General features: G+C 48.5%; 2 protein-coding genes across 2 annotated transcripts in view; one reads left to right on the top strand and one right to left on the bottom strand.

Moving 5' to 3' along the window:
* The window catches only part of SIM2 (SIM bHLH transcription factor 2), a 48401-nt gene extending 34301 nt beyond the window's left edge, over positions 1 to 14100 (top strand). Inside the window, exons 8-11 of the mRNA XM_025380090.1 lie at positions 5714 to 5861; positions 7337 to 7505; positions 8579 to 8987; positions 11544 to 14100. Of these exons, the coding sequence (XP_025235875.1) occupies positions 5714 to 5861; positions 7337 to 7505; positions 8579 to 8987; positions 11544 to 11971 (1154 nt within the window). The 3' untranslated portion in view covers positions 11972 to 14100. The remainder of the gene's footprint in view (positions 1 to 5713; positions 5862 to 7336; positions 7506 to 8578; positions 8988 to 11543) is intronic.
* Positions 14101 to 14952: 852 nt separating this feature from the next.
* The window catches only part of HLCS (holocarboxylase synthetase), a 225956-nt gene continuing 222061 nt past the window's right edge, over positions 14953 to 18847 (bottom strand). The window contains exon 11 of the mRNA XM_025380559.1: positions 14953 to 18435. Within this exon, the coding sequence (XP_025236344.1) occupies positions 18264 to 18435 (172 nt within the window). The 3' untranslated portion in view covers positions 14953 to 18263. The remainder of the gene's footprint in view (positions 18436 to 18847) is intronic.

Here is an 18847-nt window from a genome sequence, read left to right as displayed (position 1 = left end):
GGTGTCGCTGTTGCTCTTCCCTCCCCAAGTCTCTACGGACAGAAACCCGTGACAACCAGGACTTATGGCTGGGCAGGCACAGATGGCTTCTTCCTTGCTCCTTGATGCATGCGGAGACTTGGAGGTGTGAACCACCCTTTTCTGTCTTTTGTTAAAGACCAAATCATGATCTCATAGCCATCCCTGTCATTCTGGAGACCAAGCTTGGTAGAGAAGCAACTACTTAGTGTTTGGATGGAACTTCTCAGTCGGTGTCACTAATATGGGAGCTAGAAAGTTTTCTTGTGCAAACCAGGTATGCTGTGTCAATTCTAGAATGAGATATCCAGGAAACTCGAACAGGCAGCTGTGAAGAGCAGAGTGGAGAGGGCTCTGAAGTAGCAAGAGCAGTTGGGAGATGGGAGAGGCACGTGCCTCGAGAGCACAGAACTGTGCTGTGCCCTCGAACAGTCTGGGACTTGGAGAGCGAAGGTGAGGGCTCACACCTCCACACACCCCCCCTGCCACTGTTGGGGTGGAGGGACTGACCAGCTGCTCTGAGGGAAAGCCGGAGTCATGGTTGCATTGCAGAAATGCAAGTGTGCTGGAGACCCAGTCCCCAAAGGAGTAGGTGGCTTGGTTTCAGTGTCACCAACTACATTCACTCTGAGCTCCCCCCACTCCTGCGGGAGGGACAAGAACCATGAGGGCACAGCGATTCCATTGACTACTTTTTTTCCCATTAGGGTGGAGGATTTGTTTCCTAGGGCTGTTGTGACAAATCAACACAAACTGGGTGGCTTAAAATAACAAAAATTCCTTCTCTCACTGTTGTGGAGGCCAAAAGGCTGAAATCAAGGTATCAGCAGAGCTGCTCTTCTCCGAAGGCTCTAGAGAAGGATCCTTCCTGCCTCTTCTGGCTCCTGGTGGCCCCAGGCGTTCCTTCGCTCATGGCTGCATCGCTCCAGTCTGTCTTTATCTTCACTTGGCTCACTCCTCTGTGTCTGTGACTTTATTTTATTTTATTTTATTTTTTTGAGACAGAGTCTTGCTCTGTTGCCCAGGCTGGAGTGCAGTGGTGAAATCTCAGCTCACTGCAACTTAAACCTCCCGAGTTCAAGCGATTCTCCTGCCTAAGCTTCCCTAGTAGCTGGGACTACGGGCGTGCACCGCCACACCCAGCTAATTTTTGTATTTTTAGTAGAGAGGGGGTTTCGCCATGTTGGCTAGGCTGGTCCATCCACCTAAAGCTGGGATTACAAGTGTGAGCCACTGTACCCGGCTTGTGACTTTTCTTTTAAGGACACCTGACTTTGGATCTAGGGTGCATCTGGGTAATCCAGGATGATTCTGCATTGAGATTCACAAGATTCCAGCTGCAAAGTCTTTTCCCAAATAAGTTCACATCCATAGGTTACTAGGGTTAGGATGTGAAACATATCTTTTTGGGGGACCCTGTTTAACCCAAGGCAGGCATTTTTGGTATCCTTTTTAGCCCTTAAAAATCCAAAACAGAAATAGAAGTTCTGCTCAGGGCCAAAGTTTACTTTCCTCCCCAGGGTGTCTCTAAGACATGGCTGTGCCTGCAAGAGAAATTCTGGAAGAAGCAGGAAGGCCACTTAATTTTCTGGATAGTATATTTATATAAAACTAGAGGTCTGGGTGTGGTGGCTTATGCCTGTAATCCCGGCACTTTGGGAGGCTAAGGTGGGCAGATCACATGAGGTCAGGAGTTCGAGACCAGCCTGGCCAACATGGTGAAACCCTGTCTCTACTAAAAAAATACAACACTTAGCCGGGTGTGGTGGTGTTCGCTTGTAATCCCAGCTATGCAGGAGGTTGAGGCAGAGATAATGGCTTGAATCCAGGAGGCGGAGGTTGCAGTGAGCCAAAATCTCACCATTGCACTCCAGCCTGGGTGACAGAGCGAGACTCCGTCTCCAAAAAAAAAAAAAAAAGTAATGGCAAAAACCGCAGGTACTTCTATACCAACCTAATAGCTACAGAGAACTTTCCAGAGGCCACTGCGCCCTCCTCCCACAGCTGCCACTTTGAGGACACCTGGGCTGAACTCCAGCTGTGCCCTCAAGCTCTGTTGGCTCCGGTTTCCTGGTGCTGCCCACCTCCCATGGTTGTAGTGGGGGTAGAATGAGGTAATCCTGTGAAATGAGCTGGAAGTAGACACCATGTATCTTTTCGTTAGAGAAGCAAACCCCCAAAGGAGAAGCATTATCAGGCTTCTCTCTTTGCCACAGCCTTTGCCTACACCCTTCAGCAGCGATGTGAGTCAGCTGAGATGCAAATGTTAAGTAAGCCTGGGCAGAAAAGCACTGCTCTCTGCCTGGTCCCAGAGAGGCCTCTCTCCAGCCGGTGGCATGCTTGTTACACAGCAGCACTGCCTCATGCCCCCGGGTTCATCCTGACAGGGTGGTGGGGCCTGATGGAGACTGGATTCCTGCCTCCCAAGCCCCACAATCTTCTTTCCCATGTGAAAAAACCAAAAACATGTCATTCTGGTTAAACCTCCTCCTTGTTGGAAATTTAGAAAGTCAAGGAAAGCTGAAAGAAGAAAGTGACAATTATCTGTCATTTTCAGTCAGATAAGAGTTAATATGTTTTGAGCCCTTCAGCTGTGTCTGCCAGTGTTCTAAATCCCCAAATAGATCATCTAATCTTTCAACAACCACATGATGTAAGGACTGATTATCCTCTTTTTATAAATAAGGAAATTGAGTCACAGGGGGGTTGGTAGCTTGTCCAGGATCACACAGTTTGTTGGAGGGTGTGGTGTGTGCACGTGCCCACTTTTTCATAATTAGGATTATACTTTACACATTTCTGAATCTTTTCTTCTGTTAACATCGTGTCATACACATTTCCCATAATATTACAATTTCTTATTAATCATCATTTTAATGGTGGTATAGTTTACCGTAACGTATTTACTCGTTTCCCTACTGTTGAACAGTTAAGTCTCTCCCCACCCCTTCCCCTGAATTTTCAGCAATACTGCAGTGAAACTCTTTGTACATAAGTCTGTGCTTGCACTGCTCACAATTTCCATAGGATCCATTCCCAGAAGTGAAATCAGTGTGTCGGAGGGTGGGAGCGATCAGACTGCTTTCCAGGAGGACCACACCAACTCATCCTTCCATCACACATGAAAATGCCTCTCACCGGCCCGGTGCCGTGGCTCATGCCTGTAATGACTGCATAGTTTGCCATAATGGCAAACTATGGGAGGGCGAGGCAGGCGGATCACTTGAGGTCAGGAGTTTGAGACCAGCCTGGCTAACTGGCAAAACTGGGAAGGCTGAGGCAGGAGAATTGCTTGAACCCAGGAGGCAGAGGTTTCAGTGAGCCGAGATCATGCCACTGCACTCCAGACTGAGCAACACAGAAAGAGTCTGTCTAAACAGAAAAACAAAAAAAAAAGGAAGAAAGAAAGAAAGAAAAAAGAAAATGCCACTCACCATATATTAGCCGGTGTCACCTGTTGGCCTTCCATTTTTATTTTTAAGATAAAATTCACCTTTCTCACCATTTTCAGTGTTTTTTAGTTATATTCACAGTGTTGTACAACTATTGCCTTTAATTCGAGAATGTTTTCATCATCCCAAAGGAGCTTGTCACTCCAGTGCCCCTCGTCCTTCAGCCCCTGGCACCTACTCATTTGCTTTTGAACTCTGTGGATGTGCCTATTCTGGAGATTTCACGTAAAAGGAATCATACAATGTTTGTTTCTATTTTAATGTCTGTTGATCTGATGGATGGATCTGCCATTGAGTTAAACAAGGGAGTTGGGCATTTGTTCATCATTTCGCCCATTATATTTATTCTCTGATGAATTATTGTTCATGTTCTTTGCCTATATTGCTTTTAGGGCCTTTGTGTTTTTATCGATCTGTACAAACCCTTTATATAGTAAGGTGGATAACTCGGTGCAGTGTTTTCTTTTGCACCAAAATATTTTGATGTGGATGAGAAAGAGCCATCTGCAAGGTGAACAGGAAGCGTAAAGGGCCGTGGAGAGCCCAGGAGTGTTTGGGCATAGACGGGGGGCTTTGCCTAGTGGTTTGATAGGAAGGCTGAATTTTTGTTGCATATGAGCCTCAAAGTCTGAATTTTTGTTGGATATACGCCTTGGGGAGTTTCCTTCAGTGCCAGCTGGTACAGTCACAGACTCAGCCCCTTTGGCCACCTCCCCAAATCTCTGCTCAGGCAGCTGCTAGTTAGGTCCAGGGACCAGTGCTGCCTTGAGAAGCAGGAATGTTCTGGAGCTGAGGACCCAGGCATCCAAGCGTGCCTTTCTAGACTTGTGCTATCCTCCCCTTCCCTGGAGAAGCTTCACCTCTCCTCTGCCCACCTGCAGGTTCTGGCACTTTCCTCCCCGACCTGCCTCCTGGAAGGCAGTGAGGTGGAACTGTGGTTTATGGATGCACCGAGCCTTTGGCTGAGCTGCTTAGCAGCCTGGAGTTTGCACCCAAGCATAGAAGCAGGCCCATAGGCCCAGTTTTCAGGAACTCTGTAACCAAGTAGAGGTCCTTCCTACATAAACAACATAGCAAATTAATGAGCCCAAGGAAAACTGGGATTAATGGGAAGAAAATATAAATGGCAACAGAGTAACAAACAGTTTCACTGTGAATACCCTCATGTTCCTGAACGGCAAACAGCAACAGCTTGACACTTGGTTGAATGCACTTAACTGACTACTTTGTGTAAATAACTACATCACTCACCCCCCTGACCATTAAGGATTTGGGGATTAAGACATAATCATGAGGCCGGGCGCGGTGGCTCAAGCCTGTAATCCCAGCACTTTGGGAGGCCGAGACGGGCGGATCACGAGGTCAGGAGATCGAGACCATCCTGGCGAACACGGTGAAACCCCCGTCTCTACTAAAAAATACAAAAAACTAGCCGGGCGAGGCGGCGGGCGCCTGTAGTCCCAGCTACTCGGGAGGCTGAGGCAGGAGAATGGCGTAAACCCGGGGGGCGGAGCTTGCAGTGAGCTGAGATCCGGCCACTGCACTCCAGCCCGGGCGACAGAGCCAGACTCTGTCTCAAAAAAAAAAAAAAAAAAAAAAAAAAAAAAAAAAAAAAAAAAAGACATAATCATGGCAAAAAGCAAATTCAATTTTTTCACTCTGCCAGGTACAAACTGTGGTGGCGAATGTTTCCCTCAATGAAAGCAATGACTGTTAAATAAGAGTTCTTAATGGGTGGGAACTCCTTGAAGTTGTAGGCAAAATTCCTGTGTGCACATGTATGTGCGTGTGTGTGCGTGTGTGTGCACGTGCATGTGTGTGCGCCTGTGTGCGTGCGTGTGCGTGTGTGCACGTGGGTGCGTGCATGTGCATATGTGTGTGTGCACGTGTGCGTGCGTGCGTGTGCATGTGTGCGTGCACGTCTGTGTGTGTGCACGTGTCTGTGTGCGTGCGTGTGCGTGTGTGCACGTGGGTGCGTGCATGTGCATATGTGTGTGTGCACGTGTGTGCATGTGTGTGTGCATGTGTGCGTGCACGTCTGTGTGTGTGTGCGTGTCTGTGCGTGCGTGTGCATGCGTGTGCACGTGTGTGTGTGCACACGCACGAGACACACACAGACATACATCCTCCAGCGGAGAAAGCCTGCCCCCTTTGGCAAGTTCTCAGAGGAGTCCACTGGGGGCAGCATCCCAGAGGTGGGGCCTGCGAAGCGTCTGAGGACTCATGTCACCTTGTGCTTGCAGTGTTGGTGAAGGGCCAGGTCACCACCAAGTACTACCGGCTGCTGTCCAAGCGGGGCGGCTGGGTGTGGGTGCAGAGCTACGCCACCGTGGTGCACAACAGCCGCTCGTCCCGGCCCCACTGCATCGTGAGTGTCAATTATGTTCTCACGTAAGTCACACGTATTTGTTTCTCTCCTTGCTCTTTTCTCTTCCTGTCCCACATCGGATGGCTCCCATAAGCACCATCTCTCTTTCTCTCTTTCCTCTTTCTCAAACTGTTCGTCTCCTTTTTTTTTTTTCCCCCCCAGCAATCTGGTCATTTTGGAAGGTCCAAACTATTTCTATGCTCAGAGGTGAAGGTCAAGTGCTAGGCTGCAGGGGGAGCTAGGAGGAGGGGGTCTGCACTGGGCATAGCTTAGGATCCCATCACACAGCCTAGTGAGGAGCATCGGAGGTGGGTGGAGATGCCCCCCATCCTGAATAGGGTGCACACCCCCGATCAAGAATACGAACTTGTGCTATCCATGCCTATAAGCCTTCAGGTCAACTTGGATGCTCCTGCTGTTTGAGACAGGAGATACCCCATTTTTTGCCTGCCTTCCTATAGAGCCGTTGCAAATGATGGTAAATATTTGGTCCTTTAAACATTCCAGAAGGTCAAGTTCAGTTGCAAATGCTTTTTTTTTTTAAATTAAAAAAATATATGTTTTTTTAGAGACAGAGTTTTTCTATGTTGCCCAGGCTGGTCTCAAACTCCTGGCTTCAAGCGATCCTCCCACTCAGCCTCCCAAAGTGCTGGAATTACAGGCATGAGCCAAGGTGCCCAGCCTGCAAATACTTTTAAGGCCATTAGAAGCAACAGGACAGATGTCTATCTGGGGCCATATATTACTTTCCACCCACCATAGCTATTGTACGTTAAATCACTTTGCTCCAGGCTCTGACCCTTGCTGTGCCCCAGCCCCGTTATGAAAAGGATTCTCATTTGTACTTTATCTAGGGTGAGGATTTAGGCTCTAGGTTTGTTCATAGAATGACTGTGTGTCTTAGAAATCAAGTGATTCTGGCAAAACTGTCAGGGAGAAAAGAGTTTAGCTCTTTAGTTATTCTTCCTGAGCAAACGTGTGGGCCGGTTCGCCAGGTCGACGTCTCCCTGTGTGAACATGACCCTGCTGAGTTGGTTCTTTAGGGCAGCGATGGGCCCCCAGTGTGAGAATACACAAAGCTGGTGGTCAGGCCCCCAGGCCCGCAGAGGGTCCCAGACTCTTGCCTCCTGGAGTGCTAACTGGAGAGGCAGCTGGGCCACAGGTGCTCATGTTGGATGCAGGTGGACCTGATCAATGGTATTTCCACCTGTCCCTTTTTCCCTTGACGGCTTTCCTAGTGGCCCACGGCCTCCCCCAGAAATGTGTTTGGGGCTTTATGGGACTGGAGAGAGCTCTGACCCGGCTCAGCATTTCCTGGGATGGCCCGGCCTGGGTCTGCAGACAGCTTTTATAATGAGGGTGAGCTGGCCTTGTCTCAAATCCCATCCACATCCAACCCCAGTGAAAAGACACATTGGAGCACTGAGAATGACCTCCCCAAGGGCTGGTGCCAGGGAAGCTGCTGCTGGACATGACTCGGCCCACTCTCGCCTTCCAGGGAGATTGAATACAAGGAACTTCAGCTGTCCCTGGAGCAGGTGTCCACTGCCAAGTCCCAGGACTCCTGGAGGACCGCCTTGTCTACCTCACAAGAAACTAGGAAATTAGTGAAACCCAAAAATACCAAGATGAAGACAAAGCTGAGAACAAACCCTTACCCCCCACAGGTAACACGCATGTCCTGCAGTTTTGGGGTGCTGACAGTTAGGGGTTCGAGACACCTGGACATGTTAAGGAATGGGAGCCTCTCATTGCACAGCAGGGATCTCCCTGCCATGCAGCAAGGTCCCTTCGGGAGGTCCTGCCTACACGGTAGTGACAGCCGGGGAAGGCTGACATCCCGGTGGGCTAGCCAAGTTTAGGAAACAGAAGACTAAATGGGAAAGGCACTTCAGCCTATTAGAAGCCACAGGTCAGATTCTAATGAGCTTGACGGGTTAGAATCCATGCGTTAGATTCTAGACTGGTGGGTTAGAACACCAGTCCATTGTATTTCCACAGCATTTAAAAAATGAAAGCCCTGCCTCTTTTTAAAAAAGTAGTTTGTGAGCTCTCAGAAACAGCAATTGTCAGCCGGGCGTGGTGGCCCATGCCTGTAATACCAGCACTTTGGGAGGCCAAGGCAGGTGGATCACCTGAGATCAGGAGTTTGAGTCCAGCCTGGCCAACATGGTGAAACTCCATCTCTATTAAAAATACAAAAATTAGCTGGGCGTGGTGGCGCGTGCCTGTAGTCCCAGCTACTCAGGAGGCTGAGACAGGGGAATCGCTTGAACCCAGGAGGTAGAGGTTGCAGTGAGCGGAGACAGTGCCACTGCACTCCAGCCTGGGTGACAGAGCAAGACTCCATCACAAAAATAAGTAAATAAATAAATAAGTGCTCTGACTGTTCTGTGCCAAGTGAACTTTGGTAGCATGGTCATTAGCAGATAGACCCGTTGAACGTCACTGCCTCCATATTATGCCAAAAAAAGAAAGAAAGAAAAGAAACAGCAAGTGTCCATGTGTGTCTGATTTGTTGTTAGTTCGGGGTGCGGGATCTCTTTCTACCCTGGGAGTAGGTCACTGGGGTATCGCTTGTTGTGTGCCTGTCACCAGTGGGACCTTGCTGTGGTGGCGAGGGTAGGGGCAGCCCTTGGATGGGCTTGGGCCCCGTCGGGGCGGATCTTGCAGGGCCGGAAGGCAGCTTCCTTCCTGCCGGCCCCTCGCTCGCCCTTCATCCATCTTCTCTGCCATGCAGCAATACAGCTCGTTCCAAATGGACAAACTGGAATGCGGCCAGCTCGGAAACTGGAGAGCCAGTCCCCCTGCAAGCGCTCCCGTTCCTCCGGAACCGCAGCTCCACTCAGAGAGTAGTGACCTTCTGTACACGCCATCCTACAGCCTGCCCTTCTCCTACCATTACGGACACTTCCCTCTGGACTCTCACGTCTTCAGCAGCAAAAAGCCAATGCTGCCGGCCAAGTTTGGGCAGCCCCAAGGATCCCCTTGTGAGGTGGCACGCTTTTTCCTGAGCACACTGCCAGCCAGTGGTGAATGCCAGTGGCATTATGCCAACCCCCTAGTGCCTAGCAGCTCGTCTCCAGCTAAACATCCTCCAGAGCCACCGGCGAACACTGCTCGGCACGGCCTAGTGCCAAGCTACGAAGGTGGGTCAGGTCTGCTCGTGGGGAAGGCGGGAGGACTGGGCACGGCCGGGGGCTGAAGCAGCCGTGGTGGTGGGTGGCAGATGGAGACAGAACCCTCACGCTTTGGGCAAACTTGCCCTCTTTCTGCTTCTACGTAGGGCTTGCTGTGCTTCCCTGCTCTCAATGCAGGCACTCCTCGGGAGTGAGAAATGGCAGTCTGCCTGCCTCGGGAACACTAGTGACAGTATAAAGGGCAAAGGAAAACCCAGTATCCCGCCTTCACATAAATCCTGGCCACATTCACCACCCAAAGGGGGGCAGTGATTTTCCAAACCAGCTCCCAGGTGCTGAGAACACCCCAGCTGCATTTCTTTTCAAGATTCCTTTCCACTCCATCCAGAAGTGAATATTTGAGACAAACGGCCTACTGGCTGTTTTTCCATGCCAATTTTGGAAGTGGGGAAAACTATGGTGGACATTCGTGGGCTTGAGGACAGAAATGCCACTCACCAACCCAGGGCAAAGAACACAAACCCTCCAGGCCTCAGTTTCTTCACTTGTAAAATGGGGTCATAAGCTGTGATGCGCCTATTTCCAAAGACACGGCACACAGTAGGGGCCTGCCCTGCACATGCTAGTTCAACAGCAGAAAGGAATGGCCTTTCGCCGCCTTCTGGTGGCAGGCAAGCAGATGTCCTCTGCGGAGATACTGCCAGCTCTCCAGAACGCAGACTGGCTCCTGTTTGCTCACTGGAAAAACCCCAGGCAGAGAGTGGAAGGTGGGGACGGAGGTTTAGCTGCAGGACATGTATTCCCGTTGCACCCAGACTAACTGCCGCTCAGAGTGTAGACCGAGATGGTGCAGATGTCCTGCAGTGCCACTAAAATGTGGGTGAAGGTGACATCAGGATTATGTGCCCCAGGTCGGGCTCGGTGGCTCACGCCTGTAATCCCAGCACTTTGGGAGGCCAAGGTGGGCGGATCACCTGAGGTCAGGAGTTTGAGACCAGCCTGACCAACGTAGTGAAACCCCAACTCCACTAAAAATACAAAAATTAGTTGGGCACGGTGGTGAGCACCTGTAATCCTGGCTACTCCGCAGGCTGAGGTGGGAGGATCACTTGAACCTGGGAGGTGGAGGTTGCAGTGAGCTGAGAGCACACCACTGCACTCCAGCCTGGATAACAGAGTGAGCCTCTGTCTCAAAAAAAATAAAAAAAATAAAATTAAAAAAAAAAGGATGACGTGCCCCAGAAAAGCAGCACACCGGCCCCTGCTTAAAGACGAAGGAATTAAAGAAGAGCTCCGCGAAGTTCCCTCACCCCTCTCTAGAGGCAGGTAGGGCTCTGCTCCTTTTGGGCCTCATCCTGCTGCTTCTGCACATCCTAGGAATCTCTCGCTCTGTCTTGTGACTTGAAGCTGAGATAACATTTCTTCCCGAACCTGAGAAGAGGGATAGATTACAGGAGAATGCCGCCTTTCTGGAAATCACTAGGACATGTTTTTTCAGAAGTAGCTAACTTAGAAAAGACCACACTGGCGACCAGGGCCAGGCCGCCTGCCTTTTGACCTGGCCTGTCCCAGGAGCCACTGATCCCTTAGATTTGCAACCGCCACACCCATGAACACCTTGGGTCCCTCACATAACCAAGGAAGGGATCTTCCAGAACATCCAAGCAAAGGAAGACAAAGCAAAGGGTTTTGATAATAGCTGAAAATATTACCCGCTTGAGATGGACTTGAGTTTGTGTGTCTGAAGCTGGCTAATGCTGTCACATGGTATTTGACTTTTACTACTATTTTAAGAGTGAAAGAGGTTAACAATCTCCTTATCACACACTTGATAAAAAGTGGACCCAAGGTGCTAATTTGAGGCAATTTGCGATCAGCTTCCTAGCCTTTTTGGTATTAAAGGAAGACAAATGTTGACAAACAAACAGAAAACGACAAAAACAAAACAAAACAAAAAAACAAGCCAGGGAGCGACTTAATGTCAGGCGTTGGACTGAGTAGATGGGAGTGGTTATTTTTCATTAGGACACAGCGAAACCGATCAGGGTGGTTACCACCCCTCTCCACTGAGGGACGGGCAGAAGAAGTCAAGGCAGACAGGGGCCATGCAACGCCAGGGCCCCTGGTGGCCTCTAGACCTCTGCCGTCCAATCAGGTAGCCACCAACCCTGTGTGGTCTTGAACATGGAAATGTGGCCAGTGCAGTGAGGCAGGTGTGACCTGTGCTCTGCATCTCAGTACCAAAAAAAAAAAAAGAATAAAATATCCCAATAATTGTTTCACACTGATTGCACATTGAGATAGTATTTTGGATATGTTGCATTACAGCGTATTATTTAACAGGCATTCCACCTGTTTCTCTGCTTTGTATCGTGGAACATTTCAGGTCGCGTCCTGAGAATGGACAGCGCGGCCTAGACTGAGGCGGGGGAGGGCGACAGCGATCCCGCGGGTGGAGCGCGTGGGCGGCCGAGGGCTGGTGGCTGCGCCCGGGGCTTGGGGGTGGGGTGGGGTGGCTGCGGTCGTGCCCCTTGCTGCCCTCTAACGTGTCGCCTGTCCCCGCAGCGCCCGCCGCCGCCGTGCGCAGGTTCGGCGAGGACACCGCGCCCCCGAGCTTCCCGAGCTGCGGCCACTACCGCGAGGAGCCCGCGCTGGGCCCGGCCAAGGCCGCCCGCCAGGCCGCCCGGGACGGGGTACGGCTGGCGCTGGCCCGCGCGACGCCGGAGTGCTGCGCGCCCCCGGCCCCCGAGCCCCCGGGCGCGCCGCCGCAGCTGCCCTTCGTGCTGCTCAACTACCACCGCGTGCTGACCCGGCGCGGACCGCTGGGGGGCGCCGCACCCGCCGCCTCCGGCTTGGCCTGCGCTCCCGGCGGCCCCGAGGCGGCGACCAGCGCGCTGCGGCCCCGGCACCCGAGCCCCGCCGCCGCCTCCCCAGCCGGCACGCCACTGCCGCACTACCTGGGCGCCTCGGTCATCATCACCAACGGGAGGTGACCCGCCGGCCGCCGGCGCCAGGAGCCTGGACCCGGCTTCGGGGCTGCGGCGCCACCGAGCCCGGCAGGTGCGCACGACCTACGTTAATTTATGCAGAGACAGCTATTTGAATTGGACCCCGCCGCCGACTTGCGGATTTCCACCGCGGAGGCCGCGCGCGCCGGTGCCGAGGGTCGAGGAGCGCCCGGGTCCGGGCAGGTGACCGCCCACCTCTGTCCTGCGAGGGTCAGTGCGACCCCGTTGCTGGTGGCTTGGTTTCCTCACCTTGAAATCGGGCTTCACGCATCTTGCCTTGTCCCCAACGTTCCACGATAGTCCCGCTGGGGGATTTAAGCGATTTCACTCCGCAAATATCCTCCACGTTCAGGAGGGAAACCCACCCTGCCGCAGTCCGCTCTTCCAAGTGGACGGCAGCCCTGGAAGGCGATGCCTGTGTCCGAGCCCTTTTAGATGCTTAGGTGAAGGCAGAAGTGACGATTGTAAGTCCCATGAATACACAACTCCACTGTCTTTAAGTCATTCAAGAGTCTCATTATTTTTGTTTTATTTAACCCTTTCTTCAATACAAAAACCAACAAGCCAAGACTAAGGGGGTGACCATGCAATTCCATTTTGTGTGTCTGTGAACACGGGTGTGCTTCACAAATCCATTAACAAGCTCTTACTTCCCCCTAACCCCTATGAACTCTTGATAACACCAAGAGTAGCACCTTCAGAATATATTGAATAGGCATTAAATGCAAAAATATATATGTAGCCAGAGAGTTTATGAGAATGACCCTGTCAAGCTTAATTATTACCTGGCAAAATCCCTCTGGTCCACACAGCTCTGTAATTCACTAGGCTCATGTTTGCTACAAATAGTGCTAATAAAGTTAAATTGCATGTGCAATACCAAACACTGTCAATGGACTGCACCGTGTGGATGAAAAACATGCTTAAGGGGATGTAATGAAAATGATGTAGACATTTTAAGCATTTTCTACACATCAAGAAAACGTCATAAGAACGTTACGTGTGCAACAGGTAAACAGAAATCCTTTCGTAAAGCACCAGCAGTGTTTAAAAAATGAGCTTCCATTAATTTTTATTTTTTATGGGTTTTGCTTAAAGATCTCAACATTGAAAAATCCTGCCATGGCTCTGAACTGCACCAATGCATTGAACCACCATCTTTCAATTTTCTTCATCCTATCAACACTGCATCATTCTGCTGCTTTATCAAAATGGTTTATATTAGGAAACTTTTTCCACCTGAATGGAAAGAGGTTTTCCCAAATGTTTTAAACTCATTGTTCTAGAATCAAGTGCACCTACACCAGCTGCTCTCAAAATGTGAATTTTTTTTTTTTTTTTGCCAACCCTGTGTCACTTAGTGAGGACCTGATACAATCCCTACAGGGTGTCTGTCAGTGGGCCTCATGGTAAGAGTCACAATTTGCAAATTTAGGACTGTGGGTCATGTAGCGAAGGGGCTGGATGGTAGGAAGGGAGGTGCCCGCCTCTCCACGCACTCAGCTATACCTCATTCACAGCTCCTTGTGAGTGTGTGCACGGGAAACAAGCCGAGGGTATTTTTTTTTTTTTTTTAATGTTCATGAGTCTTATAATTAAACCATGATTCTTGAAAGGTGTAGGTTTGATTACTAGGAGATACCACCGACATTTTTCAATAAAGTACCGCAAAATGCTTTTGTGTCTACCTTGTTATTAACTTTTGGGGCTGTATTTCGTAAAAATAAATCAAGGCTATCGGAGCAGTTCAATAACAAAGGTTACTGTTGAGGAAAAAGACCCTATTATAGATTTACAAGTGGCAACGTGAACAGGCGTAACAGTGTGTATGTACTTGAAAAAGAAAATGTGTACTAGTGAAAACGTCCTTGTCTAAACAAACTTCACCGTTTTCATAACCTAGAACATGAAGGAAGATTCTTACATGAGCTGGCTTCAGGACGGCCAGGGCTGAGTGCAAAGTTAGCAGAGCTGTTACTATGGCAACCTAATATTGTTACCTCCATCTTGAAGAGTCTGCACATTCAAGCTGGGGATAGCGTTTCTTGACTTCTGTGAGGCTCTGGTAGGGGAAGAGGAAGCATTTTAATACATATGCCTCTCTTTTACAAAAAGGAAAAAAAATCGTCGTGGGTCCTAACATGTACCATGTTGACAAAAATGCCAGATCAAATGGATTTGAGAAATAAGCCCAATTCCAGGCTGGCTCAGCCCTCCACGGGGCCTCCCAGGGAAAGGAATTCCTTTATGTTCTTGGAAACCCTTTTCTAGAAAAGCCATTCCATTCATACCTTTGTAGAGCAGTGGCCTGGGTGTGGAGGGCAGTGTGGAGGGTATCTGTAAGAGCCTGTATTTTCTGCCTCCCTTGCCCCCACCTCTTTTATCCTTTTAAAAGTCCTATCAGCCCTGCCTTCGTCCCTTCTGCCCTAAGCCCTAAGAGTGGGGGAGGTTTAATACGGCCAATGGATCTTGTATAAAGTCTACCTAAGTTTTAATTTACCAGAGCTATAAGATGGTTAAGGTAGACTGGGGGTGCTGTTACAGATAAAATGGGATACAAAGAACATTTGCAAATAAATGCCATAAAATTACAGTAGCTTGGAATTTTAGTGAATCATAGCCCATGTGTTATCTAGAATGCATTATTCAAGCTGTTCCTAAACTTAAGTATGACATATAAGGTTAAAATCTTGGGAGGAAAAACTGTTCAGATAAAAAGTCAAGCAGTTGCCACAAAAGAATAAGAAAAATCCTAAAAATAATCTAGAAGTTGTTACATTTATTTCTCACCTCAATTAAAAGGGTTTTTGCTTTGGGGTTTTATTAACTTTCATTCTTTGGAGTAATAATATTTTTCTTGTGTATGGCGCTGAATACATCTGTTAATAATACATCAAAAAAAACAAAAAACAAAAAAAAAAACCTGGCTTCTTAATACTTGGAAATACATACATATTCCTTATTATGTAAAACACTTTATTTATTTTGTAAAAATATGTTTAAATATGAATAAAAATACTGTAACCCAAAGTAGTTGCCTACTTTTAAAAATGAAACTTGTAAAAATAAGGTTGAGCCCAAACCACATAGAAAGTCTTAGTTTATTCTGGTAGACTTGCTTTTTATAGGCATTGGTTTAAAGTGATTCTTTTCAGAGGCATTCCTTGAGAAGTTAAAATGCAGAGGCTGACACTTTCTTTTATTTCAAATATGCATAGTGATTAACCAGCAATAAGGATTCTCCCATGTTCTGCCTGTTAAGAGCAAACAGATCTGGAGAACGGACGCCCACCCCGCCTCCCTTCTCCATCTGAAGCAGTGTGGCGAGGCTGGCTACTCTCTTTGTTCCCAGACTCCAGGGCAAGGGGCGGCCATGCTGCATATGCTGTGGCTTGGGGGACCCCCAGAGGCTGTGCTCTGTGGCCCGTGCTCCCCCGATGTGGGCCTGTGCACCGGCAACCCAGTGGGCCGCTTGCTCTCACATCAGGCCACGTCAGCCTGCTGCAGTGAAACTCAACCATGATTTTACTTCAAACACAAATCCTTCCTACTTCCACCACTCCCTGGCAGAGTTCCCAGTGCCAAAAAGCACTGCTGGGGTGGGGGTGGGGACAGGAAGCCCAGTTATTGCTGTGTTCGATTTTAGGGGGCACTTCCCCAAGAGTCCCCCTGAAACCTGTTACCAGCCTGGAAGGGAGGATATCTTGCCTTTTACAAAATACGGTCAATACTCAATGCACAGCCTCTAAAGCAAGGGCTATTCCAGTGTTCTAAAAGCACAGGCCAATCCTGAGTTTAGTGACCACATTTTAAAGATCATGAGGAAAATGCCAAGTTCCCATTAAGACTTTAAAGCTCCTTCACATCCCAGGTTGCCGGGTGCGTAAGTGGCCCAAATTGGAGAATGTGGTAGAGCAGGTAGACAGGTTTCGCTAACACTAACAGCTATCAGTAAAATGCCTTTATTCAGCTAATTCTATAGGAAGCAGAGTTTTGAGAGTCTTTGGTTCACGTGAGGCAAAATCAGATTTATGGAAAACGCAGCATCTGCTTCAAGGCTGCTTTATCTCCCTCAAGACAACTGGGTCTCCTGCGCGGCGGAGAAGCGCCTGTTGGAAAGCACAGAGCACAGCAGTATGCCCGGAACATCTCCATATCCTTTGACAAGGCCACACGTCATTAGTTTTAATTTGCAGAAAGGAAATTAAATGATAACATTTTTTTTCCCAAAGCAGAATGTCCAGAATAGGACTTCAGCTTAAAACAAAACATAGCATGTTTTTCATTAAATAACCCCCAAAGAAATTCAAAAAGTGATGATGGCAGCTCTGAGAGGGCTTGCCTTATATTACAAAGTCTGAGAAATGAAACCTGCATCGTTAGCCTCGAGATCTTTGTCCCTGATGATATTTTGCAGATGCCCTCTCAAGGGTGAGTCCATTTTGTAATTTGGGGGTGGTGTGGACTTATATTTTATTTAAGCTTCTAATTTCAAAAGAAGGCTTGGGCATTTCAGAAGAGTGGTTTCTTTGTGGTTTGTTTGTTCGTTTTTATTTTTTTGAGAATAATAATTCTAATTGAAGCCTCATTTCCAAAAATTACTTTTTAAGTTCTTTTAATGTTTCATTTCCAAAAAATATATATTGGGTATTTTTTCTTCCTATGGGGCGGTCCTGTGCTTAGCTAAAGGTAGACAAATTTTATACTAAAAACCACAAGTTTCTGGAATTAGCCTGACTGGGTAAGACCTGGATAAAGATGGTGCTAGTTTACAATGAAGGGATTTTGTTCAAAGCTGAAAGTGCCATCAAACTTTCTTTCCACTAATTTCAGCTGGGACTGGCAGGAAGACAGAAGACTGGACAAAAATTGGCCTTTTAAAGCTGAAAAGTAACGGGTATGATTCATAAGTTCAACAGAGATAGGAGGGACATGGAAAAGGCATGGTGTACATCTGGGAAAAGCGAGTACATATCAAAAGCCTTCCTTTCTTTTGTTCTTTCGTGAGACTTGTAGCACATCAGATTTTGAATGTCTTCTTTTAAAGCTATGTGCGTACACACGCACGCACACACATATGCGGGCACGCACACACACATCCTCCCTCTGAAATGATGGTGTTCAGTATCCATAACATTTTCTTTCTTGGTAATATGGGGTAAATGAGGGGGGCAAAAAACCCTGTGACTTCTGAGTGAAATGCCATGTCTTCTGTATCCTGTGAGCTGCACAGTCTTGCAGGAATGCTCCACATCTCAGAGTGAATCTGAAACTGGGTTAAAAGCTCCAAGTCCTCCCTTGTATGTGGTATGAGTGTGCCTTCATCTCCAGCTATTAGAGCCAAATCGCCCACCTCCTCATCCAAGTGATGCCTAATCAGATATTTAAAGATTCTGAACTTGAGCCCATCTCTTCACAATATGCAGTAAATTTAAACTTACTTAAGAAAGTAAGTCCCTAACTCAGGACATTTAAACTTCCTTAGGAAAGGAGAGCTCATTGAATGATGTGAAAGTAATCAACCGATTTCCTCTACAAGGTCATCGCAACCACACGGGTTAGCTGTGTCTCTACAGGTGTTTAGACTTCGCTATGGGGCCACACCACCGGGGAGAGAGTAACTCTTGGAAGTCTACCTTCCCTTTCCTTCATTAACAAAAACACAGAACAATGACTAAGTGTCACATCACGTTCTTATAGTTCAACACCTCCCCAGATGCTTACAGACAGTGATAGCACACCTCTAACTCACCACTGTCCTGGGCCCAAGAGCATATTTTGGTTTGTTTTTTCATAGACTAGGGGTAAAGGTCTCCACTACTGGGAAAATATCTGAATTCTCCCATTGCCATTTCCATGTAAAAACTCCCCCTGACAATAAACAGAAGTCCAAGCCCCAGAGGGGAGACCGATCTCCCACCTGTGGGAGGGCTTTCCCTAAACGAAATGTTCTACTTCTTAACCATCTATCCCAGAGCCTCTTCAAACACCAAAGAAAATGACAACAAAACAAACCTAAAACAAAAAACAGAAACATAGAAAAAGAACCAAAGACTTCACAAATGAATTGGAGGAAGAGAAAATTCACCTACAACTCTAAATTAGATTTCCAGATGCGTGGGCACGGACAGGCGGCCGCGATGAAAGCTGAATGCTCACGGTGGTGGTTCTGCACTGGGCTCGGACCCCAGCCCAGTGGCATCCTCGCCTGCTGCCCAGGTGCCAGGCCCGGTGAGTCAGGAGGGCAGGCCCAGGCCCGTCTCAGGGACGCCCGGCATTACCGCCGTTTGGGGAGGATGAGGTTTCTCAGCATGTCGAAGGAGTTGCCATCGGGGTGCACAGTCACAACCTCGCCGCCCTCCTGGTGAACCTGGAGGAAGCCAGAATCGTCCAGGCCAACGATGGACACCTTTGGTCCATCCGCACTGCCCAGATGGACTTGCTGACCACTGAAAAGGAAGAACAGCGTGAGGTCACTGGGAGGTGTCACAGGACGGCTTAAGACAATGAGCTGAAGAATAATCCATGATGAGAGGGCTGGGGGTGCTGGGGAGAGGGCCGAGGCTCGCTGGGGGGAAAAGGCAGCCTGGGCTGAGCTCTGACTTTCTTCCACCCTGGTGAATGGTTTTAAGAACTACTCAAAGAACCAGCAGGGTGCAAGTTCAACAAGGAGTCGAAATTTCTTCACACAACATCACTCTCCTAATTCTGGTCATTAGCGGTGATGGTTCGAGCCACTTCCTCATCTCCCAGCACTTTTAAGAAACACTCTGCAACTCTAGGTTTTTTGGCTGAGGTTGGAGGAAAATAGCCTGAGTTGGCAAACAATGTTTTATCTCATAAAACAAAGTTGGGTCACAT

The sequence above is a fragment of the Theropithecus gelada genome, chromosome 3 (genome assembly GCF_003255815.1).
Source record: "Theropithecus gelada isolate Dixy chromosome 3, Tgel_1.0, whole genome shotgun sequence".
Taxonomy (NCBI): Eukaryota; Metazoa; Chordata; class Mammalia; order Primates; family Cercopithecidae; genus Theropithecus; species Theropithecus gelada.
Note: the sequence above shows the minus strand (reverse complement) of the source record. Positions and strands in the feature narration are given on the sequence as shown.